Genomic DNA, 24,167 nt, shown 5'->3' with positions numbered 1-24,167 from the left:
TTTGAATTGCCGGCTCGGATCCGAGGTCGTATCCGATACCCACAGGTTGCAGACGAATGAAGTCTGCCTACTTCAGATCTTATTTTAGCTATGAAATACTTATCTAGGAGAAATAGTCTAAAAGATAAACTATTATAAGGACTTCTAGAACAATGTTAATAAGCATCTAATAAACTGTCTTGATTTTATATTCATGCGACAACCTAAAAAAAAAGCAATTATGCATTTCAGATCCTTAGTGAATCAATTTTTAAATACTAAATAAAATATTATTATTATAATAGGCTAAATAACTAATAAAGGGCAGAAAAACTGCTTTGAGTCATGTATTAAGGGAATTAACTTTTAGATAATGTAGTCATACCTTGGTTGATACTTTGAGAGAGGTAGTATCTTCCAAATTCTTCATGTCAGTCTTCTGCTTCTTTTTTTCCCTCGCGTCCGACCAGATATTTTTTCCTGAAGCTCTTTTTAGGGAAGATGAATTTGCCCAGTCCATTTCATCGGGAAGTGGAACTATGTTGTTGTTTTTTATGAAGGTTGTGGCTTCCTCTATGTTATTAAAAGATCTCATGTCATTATTGTATTGAATTCTTATTTTGGCAGGATAAGACAGCTGTGTCTTGATTTTATGCTGCTTTAGAAGTTTTACTAATGGCCATGCTTTCTTCCTTAAATCCAGAACTCTTGTGGAATAATCATTATCAAATCTTAATAATGACTGTTTATACATAACAGGATTTTTCCTCCATGCTGATCTCAATATTAGTTCTTTGTCCATAAAAGATAAGAATTTAATCACTATGGATCTTGGAGCAGACTTAGAAGAAATAGAAAGTGGCTTACCAACAGCTCTGTGTGCTCTTTCTATTCCATAAGATAATCCTTCTTTTAATCCTAGAACTTCAGGTAGCCAGGAATTCAAAAACGAGATAATGTCATCTCCTTCAGTTTTCTCTGGAAGACCAAAAATCCTTGTTTGTTCTTCTCTCTCTATTTTCAATATCATCCATTTTATTTATTAACCATGTATTTTGTTGTAACAAAAATTGGGTTTGTTGTTGTTGTTCTTTTAATCTCCCATCAACATCACTTAAGGAAGTCTCAATGTCAGAAATTTTTGTTTGTTGCTGTTGTAATATTTCTTTAAAAATTTCAGTTTGTTTTTGACAGTTATCTTTAAGACTTACTAAGTTCTCAGAAAATCTTTCCATCTTTAACAAGTTCAGTAAAGTAGCAGATATCTGTTGCATCTCTTTTTTCAGTATAGAATCTGAGTGTGAGTTCTTTGAGTTACTCATTTTCAGCAGCTTGTGGTATCCTCTGATGTATTTGACAGGAAAATTTCAGAATTTTTTCTTCAAAGTTGGTATTTTTATTGTATGTTACTTCTTCAATAATTACCCAAAATCTTTTAAATATTTTTAGTTTTCCCTGTATTTTCTAGTAAGAGTTTGAAGAGCTCAAATTTAAGCTGCTTTCAGTTAGCCATTAGGCTCCGCCCCCCCGAGATTTCACTATTTTGAACACAGAGATGCATATAATATTTTCCAGTAACAGTTAATCTACAGCCAGTAACACAATTCCCTTATCTGTCTTTATGGCAATGCTACCACCAGCTAAGAACACTACAAATGTAATTACTGTTTACCCTTAAAATAAGTAGTTAAATAAATATGATGGCAACAGCTTCAATGAAAAACTCATCTGAAGGTAGAAGCCCTCATAGAAACAGACAACTGGTGCCAGAGCCATGGCCTCAAGCTAAATGCCAAAAAGTGTATAGTCATCCCCTTTGGCAAAAACAAGTGCTCACAAATTACCACATAGGTGGTAATCCATTAAGTACAGAAGAAGTAATTAGAGACCTGGGGACCCAAGTTGATAGCAATCTCTCATTTGACAACCACGTGGCCAAAGTGGTTAGAAAAACATTTTATATAGCCCACCTAATCATGAAGGAATTCACATCTATATCAGGGGAGGTCATCGTGCCTCTTTACTCATCCCTCATCAGGCCCATAATTGAGTACAATGCCCCTTTTGGGATGTACCTTACCAAACACCTGCAGCAACTGGAAAGACCCCAAAAGTACCTCACCAAGAGGATCAAAGGGCTCAAACAGATGCCATATGCTGCCCGGTTAAAGAAACTCCAGCTTTACTCAGTGGCATACAGCCTGTTCAGAGGTGACCTGTGCCTGACGTATAAGGCCATGTCCAACCCGGAATTAAAGGACATGCTGCACCCTCAAAAAATCCAAATCCCATCGAGCTACACGCTCAAAAGACTTGAACCTCAGCACTGAAATAAACAGGACATGCTGGAGGGACAGATTCATAACCCAGAGAGGCTCCCTTCACTATGGAATAAAATGCCAGTCCAGGTTAGGCAAAGTCCCTCATTGATTCTCTTCAAGAGGAGTCTTGATGAGTGGATGGGAGATCATAGGTTTACCCTGGGTATCACTTCTGTGTCACTGTTAGACAGAGGCACAGTATATACTAACCTCGAAAAAGGGCATAGCAAAATAAATTTAAAATGGGTGGCGAAAGCCAAACATACTCTGGCTAGGCTTATAAATGCCCTAGGGCAGATAGCCTAGTATGAACCTATGAAGAATCATCACAATCAGCAATTACCCTTATACTCATCAACTGCAAGTTTTGAAACTGAGTAATAATGTTCTTTTACTTAAAATAAGTAAAATTAAGTAATATACTTAGTAAAATCAAGTATACAAACAGCTAGAAATGTTTTTAATAGACAACATATATAAGTACTATGTTTAACAGCTTATCTAGACCTGTTTTTGCCATTTCTTCCAAAAAGCCCAAACTGCAGTTGTGTAGTGTCACAGCCAGAAGAATTCCAGCTTGACCTCTGGACAGGAATGTAATTGAATTTCATAGTTCTGAAGTTAGAAAATAACTGGGTAACAGTTTGAGTTTTTCGCAGTAATTAAAAATGTAATGCAGAGCAACCTGCTTTTGTCTTCAATTTGAACAGTGCTTTTCCTATTTATACAATCTTTAATTTGGTGGGTTTAAATAATGTAATGCATTTTTGAACTCTGTGTATACGTGTGAATATTTGAAGACTTAGTTTTTAATAGCTCTGCTGCATTTCCATTTGACAAAAAAATTACATTTTTATATACAATGCATTTTATACATTTAGAAGCAATGACTACAACTTTTATGAAAAATATCTTTAATTAAACTTAATACAGCTTTGTGCATGCTTTACCGAAAGACATCTGCCTGTGAAAGCTGCTATTTACTTTACCATACGACCTCACTTCTGCAATACAACTACTGAAGTTAGTAGAACCCAAGGCACTCAAAAAGTCACAAAAACTTTATTTTCCAAGTATAAAATAATATTAATGCTCTGATAAAGCACTCGTGGACTACCACTTCAAACAAACAGCACAGAAAAATATGTGCATAGCACAAAGACAATTTCAATAAATAATTTTCTGAAGAGTTATATGGATAGATCATATTATTGAAAAGGGTGGTCTCCTCTGATAATATTCTATCTTAATTAGGCCATATATCATTGGGTATTGAGACTGCAACAGCCAAACTACAATGTACAAGGGATAGCAAAACAGGGGAGATATCAGTGTTGTGTAATGAATGACACAGTGGTCTGCTGGGGAGATGTCAATGTGTGTTCTAGAGTGTGAAACATCCATTTCATGGATGACAGAGCTAGAAATGCTGTTAAACAGAACAACAAAACTAATGGTGCAGGAATAAATGCTAATATATCGGCTGAGACAAATGCCAGAAAACACAGAAGTAATGGTATTAGTGTAAATGAGCTGACACAGTTGGTTGCTTACTACAAGTGATATGCAGTAAAGATAAAAAAACAGATTTCAAAAGAGTTTAAGTCTGCCCTGATTCCAAAACACCTGCTGTCAGTGTAAGTGAAATAGACTTCCACTGGGGGCTAGATTCCAAAAGACCTGCTGTCCCTTTAAGTGGCCACTTACACCGAGAGCAAGTCTTTTGAAATCGGGCCCATCAAGTATGTGCAGTACACAAATATAGATTTCTACAGTGTCATGGGAAACTAGTCACTCCATAATTTTTATTAGCTTTATTTTCTGTTCTGCTTCTGATGAATGTCAGACTGTTGGAGGGTGTCTCACACAACTGTTAAATATTATTTTTAAAGGGCAAATTCTATCAATTGTATCTCTATTATTTACAAGGTTCAAATTTTGCATTTAGCATTGAATTATTACTTACAAGGTTCAGACCGAATACTATATTTACATAAATAGTAATGTTCTGATTATGTAACATATAACTGCAACAGTACTATAAAGTTCTGATTCTGCAATAAGTACAGTTTTGTTTAATTCAATCAACAAGGCCAAATGCATGACTCCTGTTTGAAGATCCCAATGTCAGAACTGCAGCAATGTAAAACAAATGGGATAGGCAATGTGTCAGATCAAATGCAGACTCAATAAATAGAAGGGTGGCAAGTTCCCATATCTGCTTTTGTTGGGTTGAGCCTTTCACCTCAAAGTGCCCTGCTTAAACATATCACACAGAGTCATGGAATCAAGGGGACTATGGCGTGCATTCTTTAGTCTCAAGGTTTTATTATCACAAAGTTGTTATACAAGCAGCAAATGTAGGGCTACCTGCTCCCCTGGAAGAACAGTGTTTTTCATCCATGCCATACTTTCTGTTCATATCAGTTTTACTTTGATAAACTTATCATTAATATTAGCTGGACCATCTAGTATTTCAGGGGACTGTGCAATCAAATGCAAATTTATGCAGCTCTGTTCAGGCAAACTGGCTCTAGGCAAATGAAGCAGAGGCCTACTTACATGGTTCAGAGTTGGCAGATACTACTGTATCATTCTTAGTTATGAGGTTCAGGTGCTGCAATCACTACAATGGTGCCGTTATTTAAACCATGTAGATGCTCTCACTCTTACTTACAAACTTCAAATTCTAATGTTAATTTTCTATTGTTAGTATGCATCATTAATTAAAGGGTTCAGACTCTGTAATCAGTACTGCAGTGGTGTTAATGTTCACACTATTGCAGGAGTGTTAGTTACAAAGCTCAGATTTTGCCAACAGTGCTGTTTAACTGTTGATTACAAGATCTGGATTGTGTAACCAGTAGTGCACTGCTGTTTTTCATCATTCAGATTGTGTAACCAGTACTTCACTACTGTTAAAGAGTTCATATTTTGTAATTAGTACTGTAATTAATAATGCATCACTATTAACTTACAAGGTTTGGATTATGCAATTATCACCACATAACTGTTAATTACAGGATGTGTATTAATCATCAGTCACAAGGTTTGGATTATGTAATTATCACTGTTAATTACAGGATCTGTGTTCTGTAATCATTACTGTATTTTGGATTGTACAAGTAGAAATAATCAGTGCCAGATCCAAGGTCCAGATTATGTAATCAGTATTTCACTCCTGTTATTTATAAGTTTTTAGATTCTGTAATCTTTATCCAAGAAAATGATCAGGTTCTCCATCACTTGCCAGACTTCAAAGCTTCAGCTCCAAAGTCTCTCTCACCATTTTGTATGTTTTGTTGTTGTTGTTTTTACAATAGTTTCTTCTTTAGTCCCAGCACAGCCGCACACAAGATCACCTCAATGACAGCTGGCAATGCACTGAAAACCAAAATTAATATCAGTTGTTATACAGTTAACATTTTTTGCAATATATTTTCACAAGGCATACTTAAGCACAGTATGAAGATGATTTTCAAAGCACAAAACACAATGGATGTATATAATTCTAGAGCAGCAGAAGCAGGAAATGAAAAGAATAACTTAATATGCTGCTCTTTCTGGGCCTAAATAAGCAAGTCATGCTATCCTTTTGCTACTGAAGATAAAGTACCATACTATCCTGGGAATTCCTAGTAGAAGCCAATTGGCATTTACTAAAAAGGACATTCTACCATGACATGCTCATCTGTGATTCAGAAACATGCTAACTATGAAGAGGCAAGACCTCATTATCAGCTACTTTGCATGTTTCTTGAATCATAGTAACTACTTGCAATGTGCAGATCATGGCTGACCTGTTTGATGAGGCAGTAACCTGCTGCTCATTTTAACAGCGGTGTCCACTCCAGTCATTCTATCACACACACACAAAAAAATTAAAAAAACTACTATATGGTAATGGGAGGTCCACCACAGAAAAAATCACTGCCTTTAGCGAAAAGCAAAGTTTATTGTTGCCTTCCTCCAACAAGACTTCATCAGAAAACAAATATTTTAGTTCAAAACAGCGATATATACTCTCACAGAAAACCAATTAACATATCTAATTAAGATACTCCATTTAAAAAGACATGTACTTAAGAAAAACTACCCAACAATAAAATACAAATAAAAAATTCACACTAAGTTAAAAATTATTTATATACTTTCAACTTTCTATTTTTTAAAAAACATTTAATGTTAAATTCATACCAGGTGCATGTTTAACCCCTAACTTCAACTGCCATAATGTCTCTCTTTGTTCTATAAGATATTTAAAACTTCCCCCTCTCAAATCATCAGAGACTTTCAAATATGGCAAACAGAAACTTTTTAAACCCAGAGCATTTTAATGTATGTTTGTATAAAGCATTGTTCAAATTCTTAGTTTTTATACAATAAATGTGTATATGTTAGATTAATTTTGAGCCATTTTGCTAGATTTAATAATGAAAACGTACATGTTTGTAGTGAAGTCTAGATTTTCCACCTATTCTGTCACATGGACTTGTTCCTAAAGCTGTTAATACATCTAATTCTTCTAGAAATTATAGGTCATCTTGTTATTTGGATATTACAGTTGATAGGACCAATATTGTTTCCATAATTAATAAAAACTGGAATATTTTGAAAGGGAATTCTGAATTAATCACAATTATTCGACAAAAAGCCCAGTTTTGTTTATAAGAATACTTTTAACATCAAACGTGTTACAAACAGATTTGTTGCCCATTTCAAGGACTTTGACTTCCAAGAGTAATGCTATGTACAAATGTGGGTTTTGTTACTTTTGCAGGTTTATATTGGAGGGTCCATACATTGAGTTACCTCATTTAAACCAGACTATACCTATTAATGACTAAACCTATCAATTGAGTTTTTAACTGCAAGATGGAAGGGATAGTTTATATTGCAGTTTATTCATATGGTTTAGAATTTTATGTAGGAATGTCTACTAGATGTCTTTATAACCGTATTAGGGAGCACATGTATTGTATAAAAACTAAGAATTTAAACAATGCTTTATACAAACATACATTAAAATGTTTTGGGTTTAAGAAGTTTCTGTTTGCCATATTAGAAAAAGTCTCTGACTTGAGAGGGGGAAGTTTTAGAAATCTTGTAGAACAAAGACAGACATTATGGCAATTAAAGTTAGGGCTGAACATGCACCTGGTGTGAATGAAACTATTAACATAAAATGTTTTTAAAAAAATAAATAGTTGAAAGTACACACACAAACAGACACACACACACACAACAGTTCCTGTTCCCATTCCTACCATAGCTATCCCCCTATGTTTCTTCCATTTCCCTAATACTTTAGTGCCATTATGGCACATCTGTATTAATCCCTGATGGTCCATTGTATCCCTTCAATCCCTGAACCCTCTTACAATGTTTATGCTGGAATGGCACTTTAAAAAATTATCCCTGATGTCTAGTGTATACAACCACCCTTTGATCCCCTTATGGTACCTATTCCTGGTAGTGTAGGGCCTCCCCCCACTGCCGAACCCTTACAGTAACATTGATGCTATCATGAAACTTGAATCATTCCCTGGTATCTGGTGGTTTTCCTCACCACCTGATCCCTAAAACACCACTGATGTCATCACCACACAAAGTAAGCCTTAGTGATATAGTGCAAGTGTAATCCCCATCCCCACCCTGGTCCTAGCAGCAACTCTGGTGTAAACAAAGCACTTTACAGATGTATCCTTGGTGATCTTAGTGCACGTCCAAACCCCAGTCCCAGTACTAATGCTAGTACCAGCAGAGCACTTTACAAATGTCACCCCTCTCCCCCACCCCGGTCCCAGTAATAATGCTGGTGCTAGCACAGCCCTTTACAGATGTTTCTTCAGTGATCTAAAGCACCCCCCACCTAGTCTCAGTCGTAATGCTGGTGCCAGCATAGCACTTTCCAGATGTATCCCTGGTGACACAGTGCATTTCCCCATATGGTCCCAGTAGTAATGCTGATGCCAGCACAACACTAGAGATGTATCCCTGGAAATCTAGTGCACCCCACCACCCCAGTCCCAGTACTAATGCTGGCACCAGCAGAGCACTTTACAGATGTAACCCTGGTAATTTAGTGCATCTCCCCCACCCCAATTCCAGTAGTAATGCTGGTGCTAGCAAAGCACTTTACAGATATTTCCCTGGTGATTTAGTGCATCCCCATCCCAGTAGTAAAGCTGTTGGCAGGACAGAACTTTAGAGATGTATCCCTGGTGAAATAGTACATCTCCCCACCTGGTCCCAGTAGTAACACTGGTGCCGGTCCGGAACTTTACAGATGCATCCCTGGTGATCTAGTGCATCCCACCACAGGTGCTGGCACAGCACTTTAGAGATGTATCTCTTTTGAGCTAGTGCACCTCCCCACCCTGGTGCAAGTAGTAATGCTGGTGCCAGTACAGCACTTTATGGATGTATACCTAGTGATCTAGTGCACCCCATGCACCCAAGTCCCTGTAGAAACGCTGGTGCCAGCACAGTAGTTTATATATGAATCCCTGGTGACATAGTACATCTCCCCCACCCTGGTCCCAGTAGTAACACTTTACAAATGTATCCCTTGTGATCAGGTGCATATCCACCCATTCCTATTTTGCTGTTGGTGCCATTATGGTACTTTAAATGCAAGCTTTGCTATCTAGTGGTTCCCTTCCACCACATTTGTATTTGACGGTAGTGAGCACAATGTCGTAGAGATAGCCATGCACTTCCTTAAATTATTTGGCAGCGTAGATGCATTTCTGGAGGTAGTTCTGGGGTGACAGGATATGGCTAATTAGTATATGCCTCTCCCTTCAGAATGCCTCATTAGAATCCAGCATGGCAGCAGGGCCTACGCTTTGCAATGCGGCACATCTTTTTTGTTACAAGACTGTGTAAGGGTGCTTGCTGAATCAAAGAAAGGTACTGCGACATTACATAATCTTTATTAATTCATACTTGTCTGCTGAGCTTCTCACAAATGCAGAGATCAACATTTAGTGTTCTCAACAAAGTACCAAAACAATTCCCCGCCTAGCCTATAATGCCTCCTCATTTGTTCCCACATTGTGGGGGTGAGAGCTGGTTGAGAGGTCAGATAAACCTTTCACATTCACATCTGGGGTACTTTTAAGAATCTCCCGTGAATCCTCTTCACCCTCCCTGGCAGGGTCACAAAGGGTTCACAAAGCACCTCTGTATGCACAGTTCATACACTAAAGCTGCCACTGTTATGCTAGTGTATTTTTTTCTGTGATTAGCATGCAATGATACCCCAGCATCCCTAGGGCAAACTGTATATATGCAGCAATATGCCTCCTCCTGCCCTGATCTGGCCAGCAGTCTGATTTTTTTTTTTTTTTTTTTTAGAAAAAACAAACTTTATTAACATCAAACTATCCTAAACATCAAACAATCCCAAAGCTAGCCCTTTTAAGAAACACGGTTTAACAGTGTACTTCTTTGGAATGATCCTTTTCCCATAACCTTCTCCTCACTGTTTGTCCTACTACAGTAAAACATCCATTTGTTCTCCCTTCACATCTTAAGTGGATTGTTGTAGGCCATGTATTTTCTTCAATACAATTATTCCTTCCATAGTGGATTCTGTTCTCAGTTGCGCGACACTGATTTTTTAGCTGCAAACATTAGTTAATTACAAAGAGCAACATCAGGCTTACTTAATGGACCTTGACTCCCTTGACCATGTGGGAAACTTAAGAAGCTGGTTATTTCAGTTTGGTTCAGCCACAACTTTCTTACAAAACTCTTGGAGCTAAAGTTTAAACATACAGAAAACGTTCCACTTTCAGAATATGTCCACACAATCTCCTAGTGCATCTCTTTCACACCTACACCACAAAGGAAACTGATGGGAAAATTCTAGCTAGTTGAAAGCATGTATAAAATATCTAAATAAACTCTGGCATTGAAAAAATCTGAACTGCCTGGATCTGGTGGCTTATACTGGATTAGAACTAGTTCAGCACTCTTTTCTCTTGTGATCTACATATTTAAACTCTTTTCCAAGTACAAATTAAGTTATATATATTGTGTGCCCACCAACATCTTACACCTGTGACTAACTAGGTCCCTTTCTGTAACTAATTCTGTTCTTATTTCTATTTGGCAGGAGACCCATAGTAGTTGATCTTCTTTATTCATGGTGAACACAATGGAACACAGACATGATTAAGTAATGTCTTTCGGCTTTTCCCAGTTAGGGGTCGCCACAGCGGAACTCCGGTCTGCTAATGATTGGCAGTGGATTTTTATGTTGTTGAGTTGCCAGCCCGAGGCCCAACCTTCAATGAAGGCACACCCATTCACGCACGCACCTACCTGCATGTCTTTAACTTCACTCAACCACGGAGAGGACATGCAGACTCCACACAGAAGGTGCTCCAGCCGAGAGAACATAGATGTGATACAATACCTTTTATTGGAACAAAATAGATTTTTGCAATTATCTGAGCTTTAAAACTGGCATGAGCCCTTTGTCCGGAGTTATTAAGTCACTGATGTTAAATTGAGTGCTAAAATATCCACTTGTACCTAGAAAGGGAAGTATGCTGTGTATTTACAAATGGTTGAAAAAAGAAATCTTGAAACATGTTGGTATGGAAAACAAATACAGTTCAGATGACAGAGACAAGTGTGTGTGTGTGTGAGACAAACTATAGAAGAGGGTCACAATATACTATAAAATTCAAAGCTGGCATGTCACATTTCAGTTAGTGTACATTTAGCAGAGAATATAACACTGAGAGACACTGCTCTCACATTTAATGAGACAATATAAGTTATAATTTGCAAATTGTTAGTCTCTCTAAACAAGTGATCTTTATGAGACAGATGTTTTGGTTAACAGAAAATATGAATTAGCAATAATGTCCAGTTCACGATGATGAGAAAGGCAGGAACTACAAAGAGAATAAGATGCAGCATTAGAATGTATGGATGTTGTATGCAGTTAATATACTACAGAGGATCCAATCAACAGTATACAAAAGAATTAAAGAACTCTATTAAATCCTTCTCAGATTCCATCCAGGGCAAACTGACTTCATTCCAAATCAGGCTACCCATGAGTTTTCTACAAGCTACCAAAATCTGTAAACCAGGAAATCCAGGAAGACCAATAGTATCAGGCAAAGGAACCCTGAAAGAAGAGATCTCTGAGTTTGTGGAGAAAATTCTGAAACCACTAGTCATACCTCCCAACTGTCCAGATTTTTGCAGAATATCCAGATTTTTGTCTCATCTGTTTGGTCCATTCCTTATAAAATTTGTAATTTTCTGGCAAATCACTGGGGATTGAAGTCCTTAAATAATGACAGACTTAGTTTCAGGCCGCATATCCTTCAGAAAATACATGCTAATGGAAAACCTGTTATTCTAACAACTTTCTAAGTTTCTAACACAAACGGCAACACCAGAACTGATAAAACAAGATGGTCGACTCACCGTCCCAGCTAGGTTTAAAAAGTAGCATGCAGGCTTACTCGAATAAGGAAAAGATGGTGTATATCCAAAGATAAATTTATTGAAGACAATCCACAGTATTGGAAACTAAAATCCACATGAACAACTGTTAAGCGCTTTCATCCGCTTATCGCAGACTTCCTCAGAACAGCTGATTGACTCACAATACAATCCTTTTAAAATCTTTTTGGCACCATTCTAGAGGCAAGAATTTAAAGTGCCAGTGCTTAATATAATTTATACATAATTTTAAAAACATAATTATAAAGACAACCAATACATCAATATATCCTAGAACTTACTAAAACCTTAAATAATAAATAAATATAAATACTTTTCTAAAAGATACTAAATCATAAAATCGCAATACCAAACTTCGGACCCCATTAATGTAACTAACGTACACATACATAAATAGAAGTTATGTCCTTACCATAACGTTCCATGTGGAGTGTTCATCTCGCCTTTGTTCTTACACATGGGTTCGGAGCCGATCCTCGGCTCCGTGTCGGCCGCTTGCAAGCTCTGCATCGAGAAGAAGCTCGAGACAACCTAATACCCACAATCCCCCTCTGCCTTTACCTCAGATCTAGTTTGCAAGCAAACCAGCAGTCAGAGAGAGAAACATTCATGCCAAATTCACAAAGACACAAAAATACTTATCTATATATATATATATATATATATATATATATATATATATATATATATATATATATACACATGTAAACCATATATACAAAAACTGCAATGCAGAAGCAGAATACCCCAGACCAGGCACCAAACTGAACGTTCTTCCTAAGGGTGGGAGGGTGGGAATGTAAGAACAAAGGCGAGATGAACACTCCACATGGAACGTTATGGTAAGGACATAACTTCTATATGTGATAGTGTTCGATCTCGCCGTTTGTTCTTACACATGGGTAGCGTCCCTAGCTCCATGTTCCTGAGGAACTCACGGAAGGACGTTCTTGAGCACAGTGGAACCAAAGGTTGCCCTGTCCCTAGAAACCTTGTCTACCTTCTAATGAGAAATGAAAGTATGTGGTTTAGACCAAGTAGCAGCCGCACAAATAGCGTCTAGTGGTAGGCGAGCTGCATGAGCCAGGGATGTAGGCACTGATCTTGTGGAATGTCCTTTGGGTTTGTCTAAAAGAGTTTGATTTGAAGAATCATAAACATAGATGATACAATCAGTTAACCATTTAGAAAGAGTTCTTTTAGTAACCGCTACTCCTTTTCTGCTATCAGCAAAGGCTACAAAAAGTTGATCAGATTTCCTGTGATCTTTTGTTCTATCCAAGTAAAATCTCAGTTGTCTGTGGACATCCAATTTGTGTAACATATACTCCATTTTATTGGAGTGATTCTTGAAAAAGGTGGGTAATTCAATGGACTGATTAATATTGTTAATAGAGCAAACTTTAGGAAGAAAGGATGAATTAGTGCGAAGAGAAACTCTGTCAGAGTGAAAGATCAAATAAGGGTGTTTAATGGAGAGAGCTTGAAGCTCAGATACTCGCCTAGCGGATGTAATGGCTACCAAAAAGAGGGTCTTCCATGACAAAAATTTCAATGGACAAGAGGAGGCTGGTTCAAAAGGGGGCAGCATCAACTTAGATAATAACAAGTTTAGACTCCAAGGTGACGTAGGAGATCTAATTGGTGGTCTAATATGAAAAGACCCTTTTAAAAAGGCTTTACAAAGTCTGTGGGCCATAATAGGAGCCCCACATTCTTCCACATGAAAATTGGAGATGGCAGCCAATTGAACTCTTAAAGTGGCAGGAGAAGCACCCTGGTGGAACAATTCTGTTAAAAACTCTAAAATTTTATTTAAAGGGGCTATGACAGGGTCCACTTGCTGTGTATTTGCCCAGAATACAAAGCGCTTCCATTTACTAGTGTTTGTTTTAGTAGTGGAAGCTTTATGAGAAGCCACTAATATATTCTGAACTGCAGGTGAAAGAAGATCAGACCTGGCTAAGTAGGGAATTGGAGCAGACAAGCTGCTAGATGGAGGGACAAGAGCGAGGGGTGGGGAGCCCCTGACGAGTGAGTCAATAGATCTGGCTCTGGGTCCAGGATCCAGGGCCCCCGAATGCAGTGTGTCATGAGACAGGGGAACCAAATTTGACGAGACCAGAATGGGGCAATGAGGATTATTGTCCTTTGCAGGTTGTTGGCTTTCTGGAGAAACTTTGAAATCAGGGGAAAAGGAGGAAAGGCGTACAGGAGACCCGGGGGCCAATCGTGAATCAGTGCGTCCCTGGGGACTTCCCCTGGAGGGGGTAATAGGGCAAAGTAGCTCCTGCATTTGGCATTCATTGGAGACGCATACAGATCGCAGGAAGGCTGGCCCCACTTGCGAAAAATCTTTTTCGCAACTGACTGTTTTAGGGACCACTCGTGTGGCAACAGGATTGCTCTGCTCAGCCTGTCGGCTATGACGTTGGATGACTCCGGGATGTGCGTTGCTATCAGAAAGCGACCCGTGGACTCCGCCCATTGCCAGATTCTCATGGCCTCTCTGCATAGCTGATAGGACTTGGTTCCCCCCTGCTTGTTTATGTACCAGACTACAGACATGTTGTCCGTCTGAACTGCAATAGTCCCTAGAGGAAGAAGGGGAACAAAGTGTTGCAACGCTAGAAACACTGCCCTCAACTCCAGAACATTGATGTGCAGATTGTACTCTAAATTGGTCCATTCGCCTTGGACTGTCTGTCCCTGAAAGATGCCCCCCCACCCTATCAGGGAAGCGTCCGTGGTCACCGTAGCTGTCGGCGTGGGAAGCACAAATGGTCTTCCTGTGGAAAAATTGCAAGTCTGAAGCCACCAGAGTAGGTGTGATTTGCATGTGTTCGTTATAAGAATTTCGTGTGTCAGAGGTAGCTGTTGGAACGACCATTGTGCAAACAGTAGCCATTGTAGGATTCTCATGTGCAGTCTTCCCAAGGGTATCGCAATAAGAGAAGCTGCCATGAGTCCCAAGACCTTCAGTACCAGTTTTGCTGGGGATTTTTTGGACAACAGAAGAAGACGTATGTGAGTCTGAAGTGAAAGTATCCTCTCTGGAGGGAGCCTTAGGATTAACTGATGTGTATCTAATTCCGCTCCTATGAATAAGATACGCTGTGATGGCTGTAGTAAAGATTTTCCGAAGTTTACGGAGATCCCGAGGTGAACACACAGTTGAAGAGTGTAATCTCTGGCCTGTACTAGTTGACGCTGGGTGGTGGCAGAAAGGAGCCAGTCGTCCAGATACGGAAACACCTGGAATCCTAGGTGTCTCAGGTGAGACGCTACCACTGCCATGCATTTGGTGAAGACCCTGGGGGCTGAGGTCAGACCAAAGGGCAGGGCTCGAAACTGAAAGTGACTGGCTCCCAGCCGGAAGCGCAAATGATCCCTGGACGCCCTGGCCATTTTGATGTGGTAATATGCGTCCTTCAGATCTATTGAGCACATCCAGTTGTCCTTCTGTAAGAATGGAAGGATCGATTGAAACGTGACCATTCGGAACTTTTCTTTCTTGACGAAGGTATTGAGGTTGCTTAGGTCCGGAATGGGCCTCAAGTCCCCTGTCTTCTTTGGAACTAAAAAGAACCTTGAGTAAGTTCCGAATCCCCTTTGGTCCGCTGGGACTGGTTGGATGACTCTTTTTTCTAGCAGCTTTGAAATTTCTATAGCTGCTGGTTCTCGCAGATGGGGCGGTACATCTGTGAGTCTTTTCTTTGGAATGGGGTTGGACAGAAATGGTATTCTGTAACCTCTGGTAACAACGCTTTTTACCCAGTTGTCTGTAGTAATGTTTTGCCAGGCCTGAGGGTATAAAGCTAAGCGACCCCCGACTGCCTCCAGAGCAGGACAGTCGGGCCTCCTCTCAGGAGTGCTGGAAAGGTTTACCAGGGAGTGTATCCCTGTCACCTTGATTCTGCGGACCCCCTCTGCTGCCAGGGCGGCGTCTTCCACCTCTGCCCCCTCCTCTGCCTCTAGAGGGGGCATCACCCTGTGTGCCTGGGAAAGATCCTTGGGGTTTTCGAAACCACATTTTTCCACCACGTTGCCCTTTGGGGTATGGTCTGGATGGGGTGGAAAAACGGACTCCGACAGCAGACAGAGTCTTTCCCTCCTGCTCACACCGGGTAAGGGTCTCCTTTACTTTGGGGCCAAAGAGAGTGGCACCGTCAAATGGGGCGTTAGTAAAGGAAGACTTGAAGGCTTCCACAAATGAACATAAGCGCATCCAGGATTGTCTACGAAGAGCAATCGCTGAAGCTGCTGCCCTACTCGAACCTTCGGCTGCGTAAGAGATCAGCCTCATGGATGAGTTTACAATGGATGTAAGGGTATTAAGTTGCGCTGTCACTTTCTCTGAGACAGCAGCATCTGTAGTACCCTGGAGGGTATCTCCCAACTCTTTGACTAGATCCCTCTGTAGCCGTGTAAAGTGGGTCAAATAGTTCAGGGATCGCATAGAAAAAGCCGCTGAACTAAAAATGCGCTTCCCATACCTGTCCATAGTCCTAGAATCTTTATTAGGGGGATGGACAGATGAGGAAGATTCCGACATCTCCTTTTTCGTGGCCGCTGCCACCACCAGAAGGCCCACTGGAACTCCTTTTGTCAAATAAGCCTTGTCCTGGGGTGCAGTAATGTATTTATTAGGCTTCCTAGGGACTGGCTCCACTGTGTCAGGAGCCTCCCACGCCCTTCGAGCAATCAGCTCCATTAATTCATCGAAGGGCGGAGTGACCCAGGAGGAGGAAGGGCGAGCACCAAATGCCTTCAGCAAGACTGACTCATCCTCAGAAGGGGGGAGGGACTGCCAGTCACCTCTCTGTTTTAGGATCTCCAAGATGTCAGAAAAGGAGACATCTTCTGAAGGTGACTTAGGGGACCCTTCTGACTCATCCAAGTCAGTATCGGATGTCAAAGATTCTTGTGGAGAATCTAAGTGTCTCCTCTTACACAATCTTTTCCTAGGGACTTCTTCGTGGGGAGCATCCGAAGAAGCCTCCGAGGAAGAGGGGGCACCCTCCAGGGGTGGCTGAGACACCGGTGCTCGACGCTTAGATGTAGCCGTGGGTGCAGAGGAGGATAACGGTCCTTTATGGGGAGGAGAAGCTGTTTCTGCTGATGTGGTTGTCTGGGTAGACAACACCTTCCTCATGAGGTCGAAAGCCCCCGGGTCCCGAGTCGAGGTATCCCCCGGTTCCGAAGAAATGGGAAGAATCCCCGAAACAGGCACCGAAGGTATCGACCCCGAGGACGGAACCGAGTCGATCCGCGCCGAGGCCCCGAGAGGGAGCGTCGGAACCGAAACATCGGTCCGACTCTCGGTCCCGGAACCAAGGATGGATCTTCGGCTCCGAGACTCCGGTACCGGATCGGACGGAGTCGAGGTGAACGGAGCCGACCGAGAAAAGGACGGTTCTGGCACCGAGGGCTCCACAATCAGCAGCTCAGCTTCTTCCGGCTCCGAAGACTGGACAGGTCTCGGAGGAGGAACAGATGGAGATAGTGGAAGGCCTTCAAGTCTCGACACCAATTGAGAGGAGACCGAGATGAGCTTGGATAAGGCCGTATTCTCCATTAACTTCTGCACCACGCGGTCTACATCAGTGTCTGAGAGAGGTCTGGAAGAACGAGTCGAAGGGATCGAAGACGGAGCCGATCTCAACAGAGTCGGTGGAGGGAGCTCCATCACCGGTTCCAAGACTCGAGGCTCGGAAACTGGCAACAGTTGAACACTCGGCCCCGAAGTCTGTGGAACCGGTGATCTAACTTTACTCGAAGAGCTCGGTGCCGATGACCTGGGCTCCGACGTCTTCGATTCCTTCGAGGATTTGGATGCCTGGTCTGAAGCATCCAGAGCCTCCTGAAAGGTAGGTTTTAATAACCCTCTGTCCATGAGTTTCCTGCGCCTATCTGTCATGACCCTCCCACTGAAAGAGTGACAAATTGAGCAGTCCTCTTGCAAGTGGAGAGGGCCAAGACAGTAGACACAGGAACTATGGTTGTCAGTAACTGACATCTTTTGCCCACACTGGCAACGCTTAAAACCAGATTTAGCCTTCTCAGACATCTTACAGTTAAAGAGAAAAGTCAAGTCCAGTAAATAAGACAAGTCCAGAGAAAATGTCGAATCCGATATAAAATTGTCAATCCGGTTGTCAATCCAAGTAAGGGGTGGTAGGCCCCGAAAAACTCTGATAGGTTTAATTAAACTTAACGGAACCGAGAGATTCTAACCTTACCACACACACATACACTATGTCACTTAAACTTCTTTTAAAATAATTTTATCTGAAAAATATAACAATAAAGTCTTAAATCTTATCTGTAGGTGCTCGAGCTCGACCCAGTGATGCGAACGCAGCAGCGGCAAACTAGATCTGAGGTAAAGGCAGAGGGGGATTGTGGGTATTAGGTTGTCTCGAGCTTCTTCTCGATGCAGAGCTTGCAAGCGGCCGACACGGAGCCGAGGATCGGCTCCGAACCCATGTGTAAGAACAAACGGCGAGATCGAACACTATCACATTTTGATAATAACCTATTGCAACTGATGATAAAACTAATCAAGCCAAAGTTAGAAAGGGTTTAATAGAAATAAAATCATTTATACCCGGTTCCTTTGTGGCATCGGTCAACACCTGCCAGATGCTTTCTTTTTTGCTTAGTATTGCTTTAAAATTGCCCCCTCTATTTGATGTAAAAACTTGATCTATTATGGAAAAACTGAAACTATGATGTTCACCTTTCTTCTCTATATGTCTATATAAAGCGTTCTTGGTGTCATGTACCCTAATTCTGTAAACATGATCATAAATTCATTTCTTAAATAGTCTCTCTGTTTTGCCAATATAGTAAGCAGGGCATGATGTACAACTGGCTAAATAAATAATGTTCTTACTGTTAAATTCCCCCTTCTAAATTTAATGTAGGTCCTATTTAAATTCTGTAGTTTTATTCCATCTCTCTCATTAATCAAATGACATTGATTACTTGACCCACATTTAGTAGTAGCCTTGTTACTATTGTATGTCTCTTTCTATACTCCCTAGTTGTAATACCCTCTTCATGTTCAAACCCATCTTAAACACAAAACTGGGTTTTTCACCTAATATTTGTTTGAGATCATCAGCTACTGTTAAATTCTTCCAATATTTTAATACTATATTCATAACTTCATTCACATACGGGGAATAAGTTAATGAACATACTCTATTAATTGGAACATTTTCCAATGTTTCTTTTTTCACACTACTAATATCTTGTCCTATTCCTAATATAGGACAATATTTATTACCCCATTCCTTAATAACAAACTGAAACGTCCTTCCACAAACCTTCCGGGTAGCCTCTATTAATAAAGACAGATGTTATAAATTCTATTTCCCTTGTCATAATTTCATAGTTTGATGACATCCTGGCTGCTCTAATGCATTGACCCTTAAAGATGTTTTTTTAGCATATGTCTTGGGTGATGACTAGTAAATTCCATATATCCATTCGAAAATGTTTTCTTCCTATATATCTCTGATTGGAATCCAAGATCCGTATGTTTTATATAAGTATTCAGATACGAGATCCCTTCATAACTAACACTGTAAGTGAATTTAAGAAAACTACTTGTATTATTCAAATAATCTATAAATTCATCTATCATTTCAACCGGTCCTTTCCATAAGACAAACATATCGTCAAGAAACCTTGTATAATAAGATATACTTATTATAAGATAGGCTATTACAAAAATCTTCAAGTCCCTGTTCTTTCGGGATACATGAAAATAAGTCCACGACATCAATAGTTATATGGGAATAGTACTGATGGGTCTAAGATTTTTTAAGGTACCCATGGGTATTAATTTAGATACTGATACAAAGATGGAATTTAATGCTATTTTTAATTCATTTGGAATAAATTATATGAATTTATTGATCAAAAACAATGATGAAAAACTTAGTAAAACTGTGTTGGAAGTTGAAAAATTGAATAATGACAGTGTCTGATGTACTTTTTGTACAATGGCGTGCATTATATGACAAACAGTTAAAATATGCAGAAAGTAATGCGGAAAAATTATATGAAAGGAAGAACAAGAAGTTAAATCGGGATGTTATACAATACAAAGAAAATAGGACATATATATGGGGTAATGAGCATAAACAAACTAAGGAAAACAGATGGGATGATCATGCAGGGACACCTACAGATGATCATATGAATTTTCAGGGGGGGGGGTCGTTATTTCACCCCAGCAACAAAACAGAAATATCGGGGGAATCGGTATAGGCAGTACTAGAGAATGTGATGGCACATAATACCCCAGGAGACACTCTAGATAGAGTAAGTCTTGTGGACAACATTGTTAGAGAAGAAGATGAAAATATTATTCATCATGTTAATGATCTTATGGTTTACAATTACACCAATTATTGTATAAAGGATGAATTAGGAACCTTATTCATTAAAGGAATTAAATATATACCTGCCGCAAAGTTTAATTTAGTAGACACTATTATAGATGTAAAATTATATTGTAGAAGATTAAAATTAGCATTAATGTTTAACAAGAATAAAAATCATACATTTATAATGGAAAGTAATAAATTAAAGAAAAAAAGTACATTTATACCACCCCCTAACAAAAGGGTTGAAAATTTTGAAGAACTGGTTTGTTCTGATATTTATAATTATAATCAAAATATTAATAAACAGGTGATGGATAATTTGACTATAAAAGAAAGGGAATGTTTAGTAAAACTTATGAATAATAAAAACATCAGAGTAATGAAACCCGATAAGGGAGGGGGTAGTTTTATACAATACTATTGATTATGTCAATGAAATCCAAAAAATATTAATTGACACAGGAAATTATGAAATCACTTCTATCAATGAAATAAATATAAGTTATAGGAAAATAGATTTAGCACTAGATGAATATTCATTGGATCAGAGAATAACAGAAGATATATATGAATTCATGAAAGTAGAATTTTCCACTCTAGCTACCATTATAGGTATACCAAAGGCACATAAGAATATTAGTAAACCCCCTTTTCGCCCAATCATTTGTGGAAGTAAGTCTGAGACATTCAATATAGGTGTGGTGATAGATGGATTAAACCCATATATAGAAACATTCCTCATCTCATTAAAAATTAATGGATATTTCTTGCTCAACTCACACCTGATAAATAGAATGAGAAATTAACATTTATAACTATTGATGTTGTGGACTTATTTTCATGTATCCCGAAAGAACAGGGACTTGAAGATTTTTGTAATAGCCTTAGAAAATATTCTAATTTGACATGGGATCGAATTAACTTAACTGATATGATAGAAATAGTATTGAATAATAACTTTATATACTATGAAGGCGAATAATTTAAAAAAGTAAGGGGTGTAGCTATGGGGGCTTCATGTGCCCCTATATTTGCAAATATGGTTATGCTAGAGTGGGAAAATACATTTTTATTTAACTGCAAATATTATGAACATATTTCTTATTATACAAGGTTTCTTGACGATATGTTTGTCTTATGGAAAGGACCGGTTGAAATGATTGATGAATTTATAGATTATTTGAATAATACAAGTAGTTTTCTTAAATTCACTTATAGTGTTAGTTATGAAAGGATCTCTTATCTGGATACTTATATAAAACATATGGATCTTGGAGTCCGATAAGAGATATATAGGAAGAAAACATTTTCAAATGGATATATGGAATTTACTAGTCATCACCCAAGACATATGCTGAAAAACATCTTTAAGGGTCAATGCATTAGAGCAGCCAGGATGTCATCAAACTATGAAATTATGACAAGGGCAATAGAATTTATAACATCTATGTTTATTAATAGAGGCTACCCGGAAGGTTTGTTGAAGGACGTTTCACAGTTTGTTATTAAGGAATGGGGTAATAAATATTGTCCTACATTAGGAACAGGACAAGATATTAGTAGTGTGAAAAAAGGAAAATTGGAAAATGTTCCAATTAATAGAGTATGTTCATTAACTTATCCCCCATATGTGAATGAAATTATGAATATAGAATTAAAACATTGGAAGAATTTAACAGTAGCTGATGATATCAAACAAATATTAGGTGAAAAACCCAGTTTTGTGTTTAAGATGGGTTTGAACATCAAGAGGATATTGCAACTAGGGAGTATAGAAAGAGACAGATACAATAGTAACAAGGCTACTACTAAATGTGGGTCATGTAATCAATGTCATTTGATTAATGAGAGAGATGGAATAAAACTACAGAATTTAAACAGGACCTACATTAAATTTAGAAGGGGGAATTGCCAGTTGTACATCATGCCCTGCTTACTATATTGGCAAAACAGAGAGACTATTTAAGAAAAGAATTTATGATCATGTTTACAGAATTAGGGTACATGACACCAAGAACGCTTTATATAGACATATAGAGAAGAAAGGTGAACTTCATAGTTTCAGTTTTGCTTTAATAGATCAAGTTTTTACATCAAATAGAGGGGGCAATTTTAAAGCAATACTAAGCAAAAAAGAAAGCATCTGGCAGGTGTTGACCGATGCCACAAAGGAACCAGGTATAAATTATTTTATTTCTATTAAACCCTTTCTAACGTTGGCTTGATTAGTTTTATCATCAGTTGCAATAGGTTATTATCAAATTATGTATGTGTATGTTAGTTACATTACTGGGGTACGAAGTTTGATATTGTGATTTTATGATTTAGTATCTTTTAGAAAAGTATATTTATTTATTATTTAAGGTTTTAGTAAGTTCTATGATATACTGATGTATTGGTTGTCTTTATAATTATGTTTTTAAAATTATGTATAAATTATATTAAGCACTGGCACGTTAAATTCTTGCCTCTAGAATGGCGCCAAAAAATTTTAAAAGGATTGTATTGTGAGTCAATCAGCTGTTCTGAGGAAGTCTGTGATAAGCGGATGAAAGGGCTTAACAGTTGTTCATGTGGATTTTAGTTTCCAATACTGTGGATTGTCTTCAATAAATATATCTTTGGATATACACCATCTTTGCCTTATTTGAGTAAGCCTGCACCCTACTTTTTAAACCTAGCTGGGACGGTGAACTTTCTAAGTTTATAAGAGCAATATTTAAAATTTGTCCCCCCATTATTTGTGGCTCTGTCCAGATTTTGTGTGCCAAGAGGTTGATAAGTATGCCACTAGTTCATGACACTGACAGATATACTCAAGACACCATTCATTTTCTTTGCATTCTGGCATGTTATTGTAACTTAACACTGTATAATGCTTCTGCCACAATGGACATTACAACACCCTACACAAGCATCCTACATGAAGATGGAAATGCTACCTGTCTCTTACAAGAAAAAAAAAAACACATCACAATATTACTCCAGACATAGTGGGACAACTTCTATAATTTATTCTTAAACAACAATTTTACCTTTAATGGGAAACATTATGTCTAGACTACGGGCACCAAAATGACTGCACAATACCCAAATCTCTTCATGACAAACCAAGAAGAGGGATTTGTATAACACTGCACACATAGGCCACTCACTTATTTCTATTTTATTGATGACTTACTTATAATCTGGACACAAAACATTGACTCGTATGAGAAATTCCACCAAGTACTCAACAGAATCCACCCATCTATTACACTCTCCTTACAGTACTCTACTTCACTTCAAGTGTAACCTTCTTTGATACTAAGGTTACTGTACAAATTGGGACATTACAGATGTGTCTACAGGAAGCAAACTGACAGATGTACCTGCACAGAAGCAGTAATCATCCCAGCCACACAAAAAAGTCAGTTATGAACAGTCAAGTACTTCAATATCACTGCATTAGTTGTAGTAAGGCAGAAATAGACAAGCAGTTGGCACAGCTGAAAGATGCCATGCTTGCTCAAGGTCACTCTGCCAGGGAGTTAACAGTGCTATAGACAAAGCAATACAGCTACCATGAGAACAGCTGCTTCGAGGACCCCTGTACAAAATCATAAGGGACCGTCATCCAATATTTAGTGAGAATAACAAATTCAGAGACATTTTTCAAGCATTCCCACTGCTGTCATTTACACAACCACCAAATGTAAAGAATCTTTTTGTCAGATGCACACTTAGACCAGAGCAGAACATAGTTCAGAATGAGACAAAACCCTGCAACCATCCAAGATGCAAAATGTGTCACATGATTTGTACAGCTTCCAACATAAAAATTTCACAGAAGTTTCAAATACAGGGTTCATTTACATGTACTTCTAAAATCCTGTTCATCTAATCAAATACAGGAAATGTCCAGAGACAGGTTACATAGGAAACACGGGCCAGTTACTTAGTACTAGGATGAAGACCCATAAATACA

At 38.8% G+C, this 24,167-nt stretch overlaps 1 protein-coding gene across 2 annotated transcripts in view; it reads right to left on the bottom strand.

Moving 5' to 3' along the window:
- Nucleotides 1–3,081: 3,081 nt before the first annotated feature.
- Nucleotides 3,082–24,167, bottom strand: part of TMEM107 (transmembrane protein 107) — a gene marked incomplete at its 5' end in the record, with an annotated part of 310,992 nt that continues 289,906 nt past the window's right edge. For both annotated transcript variants that reach the window (XM_044077280.1, XM_044077281.1), the window contains 1 exon segment: nucleotides 3,082–5,684. In XM_044077280.1, coding sequence (XP_043933215.1) covers nucleotides 5,615–5,684 — 70 coding nt within the window. In that variant the 3' untranslated portion in view covers nucleotides 3,082–5,614.

This window comes from Protopterus annectens, chromosome 7.part0, assembly GCF_019279795.1.
Source record: "Protopterus annectens isolate FY-2018-M chromosome 7.part0, PAN1.0, whole genome shotgun sequence".
Classification (NCBI taxonomy): domain Eukaryota; kingdom Metazoa; phylum Chordata; order Ceratodontiformes; family Protopteridae; genus Protopterus; species Protopterus annectens.
The sequence above is the reverse complement of the archived record's forward strand: the minus strand, read 5'-3'. Positions and strand labels throughout refer to the sequence as shown.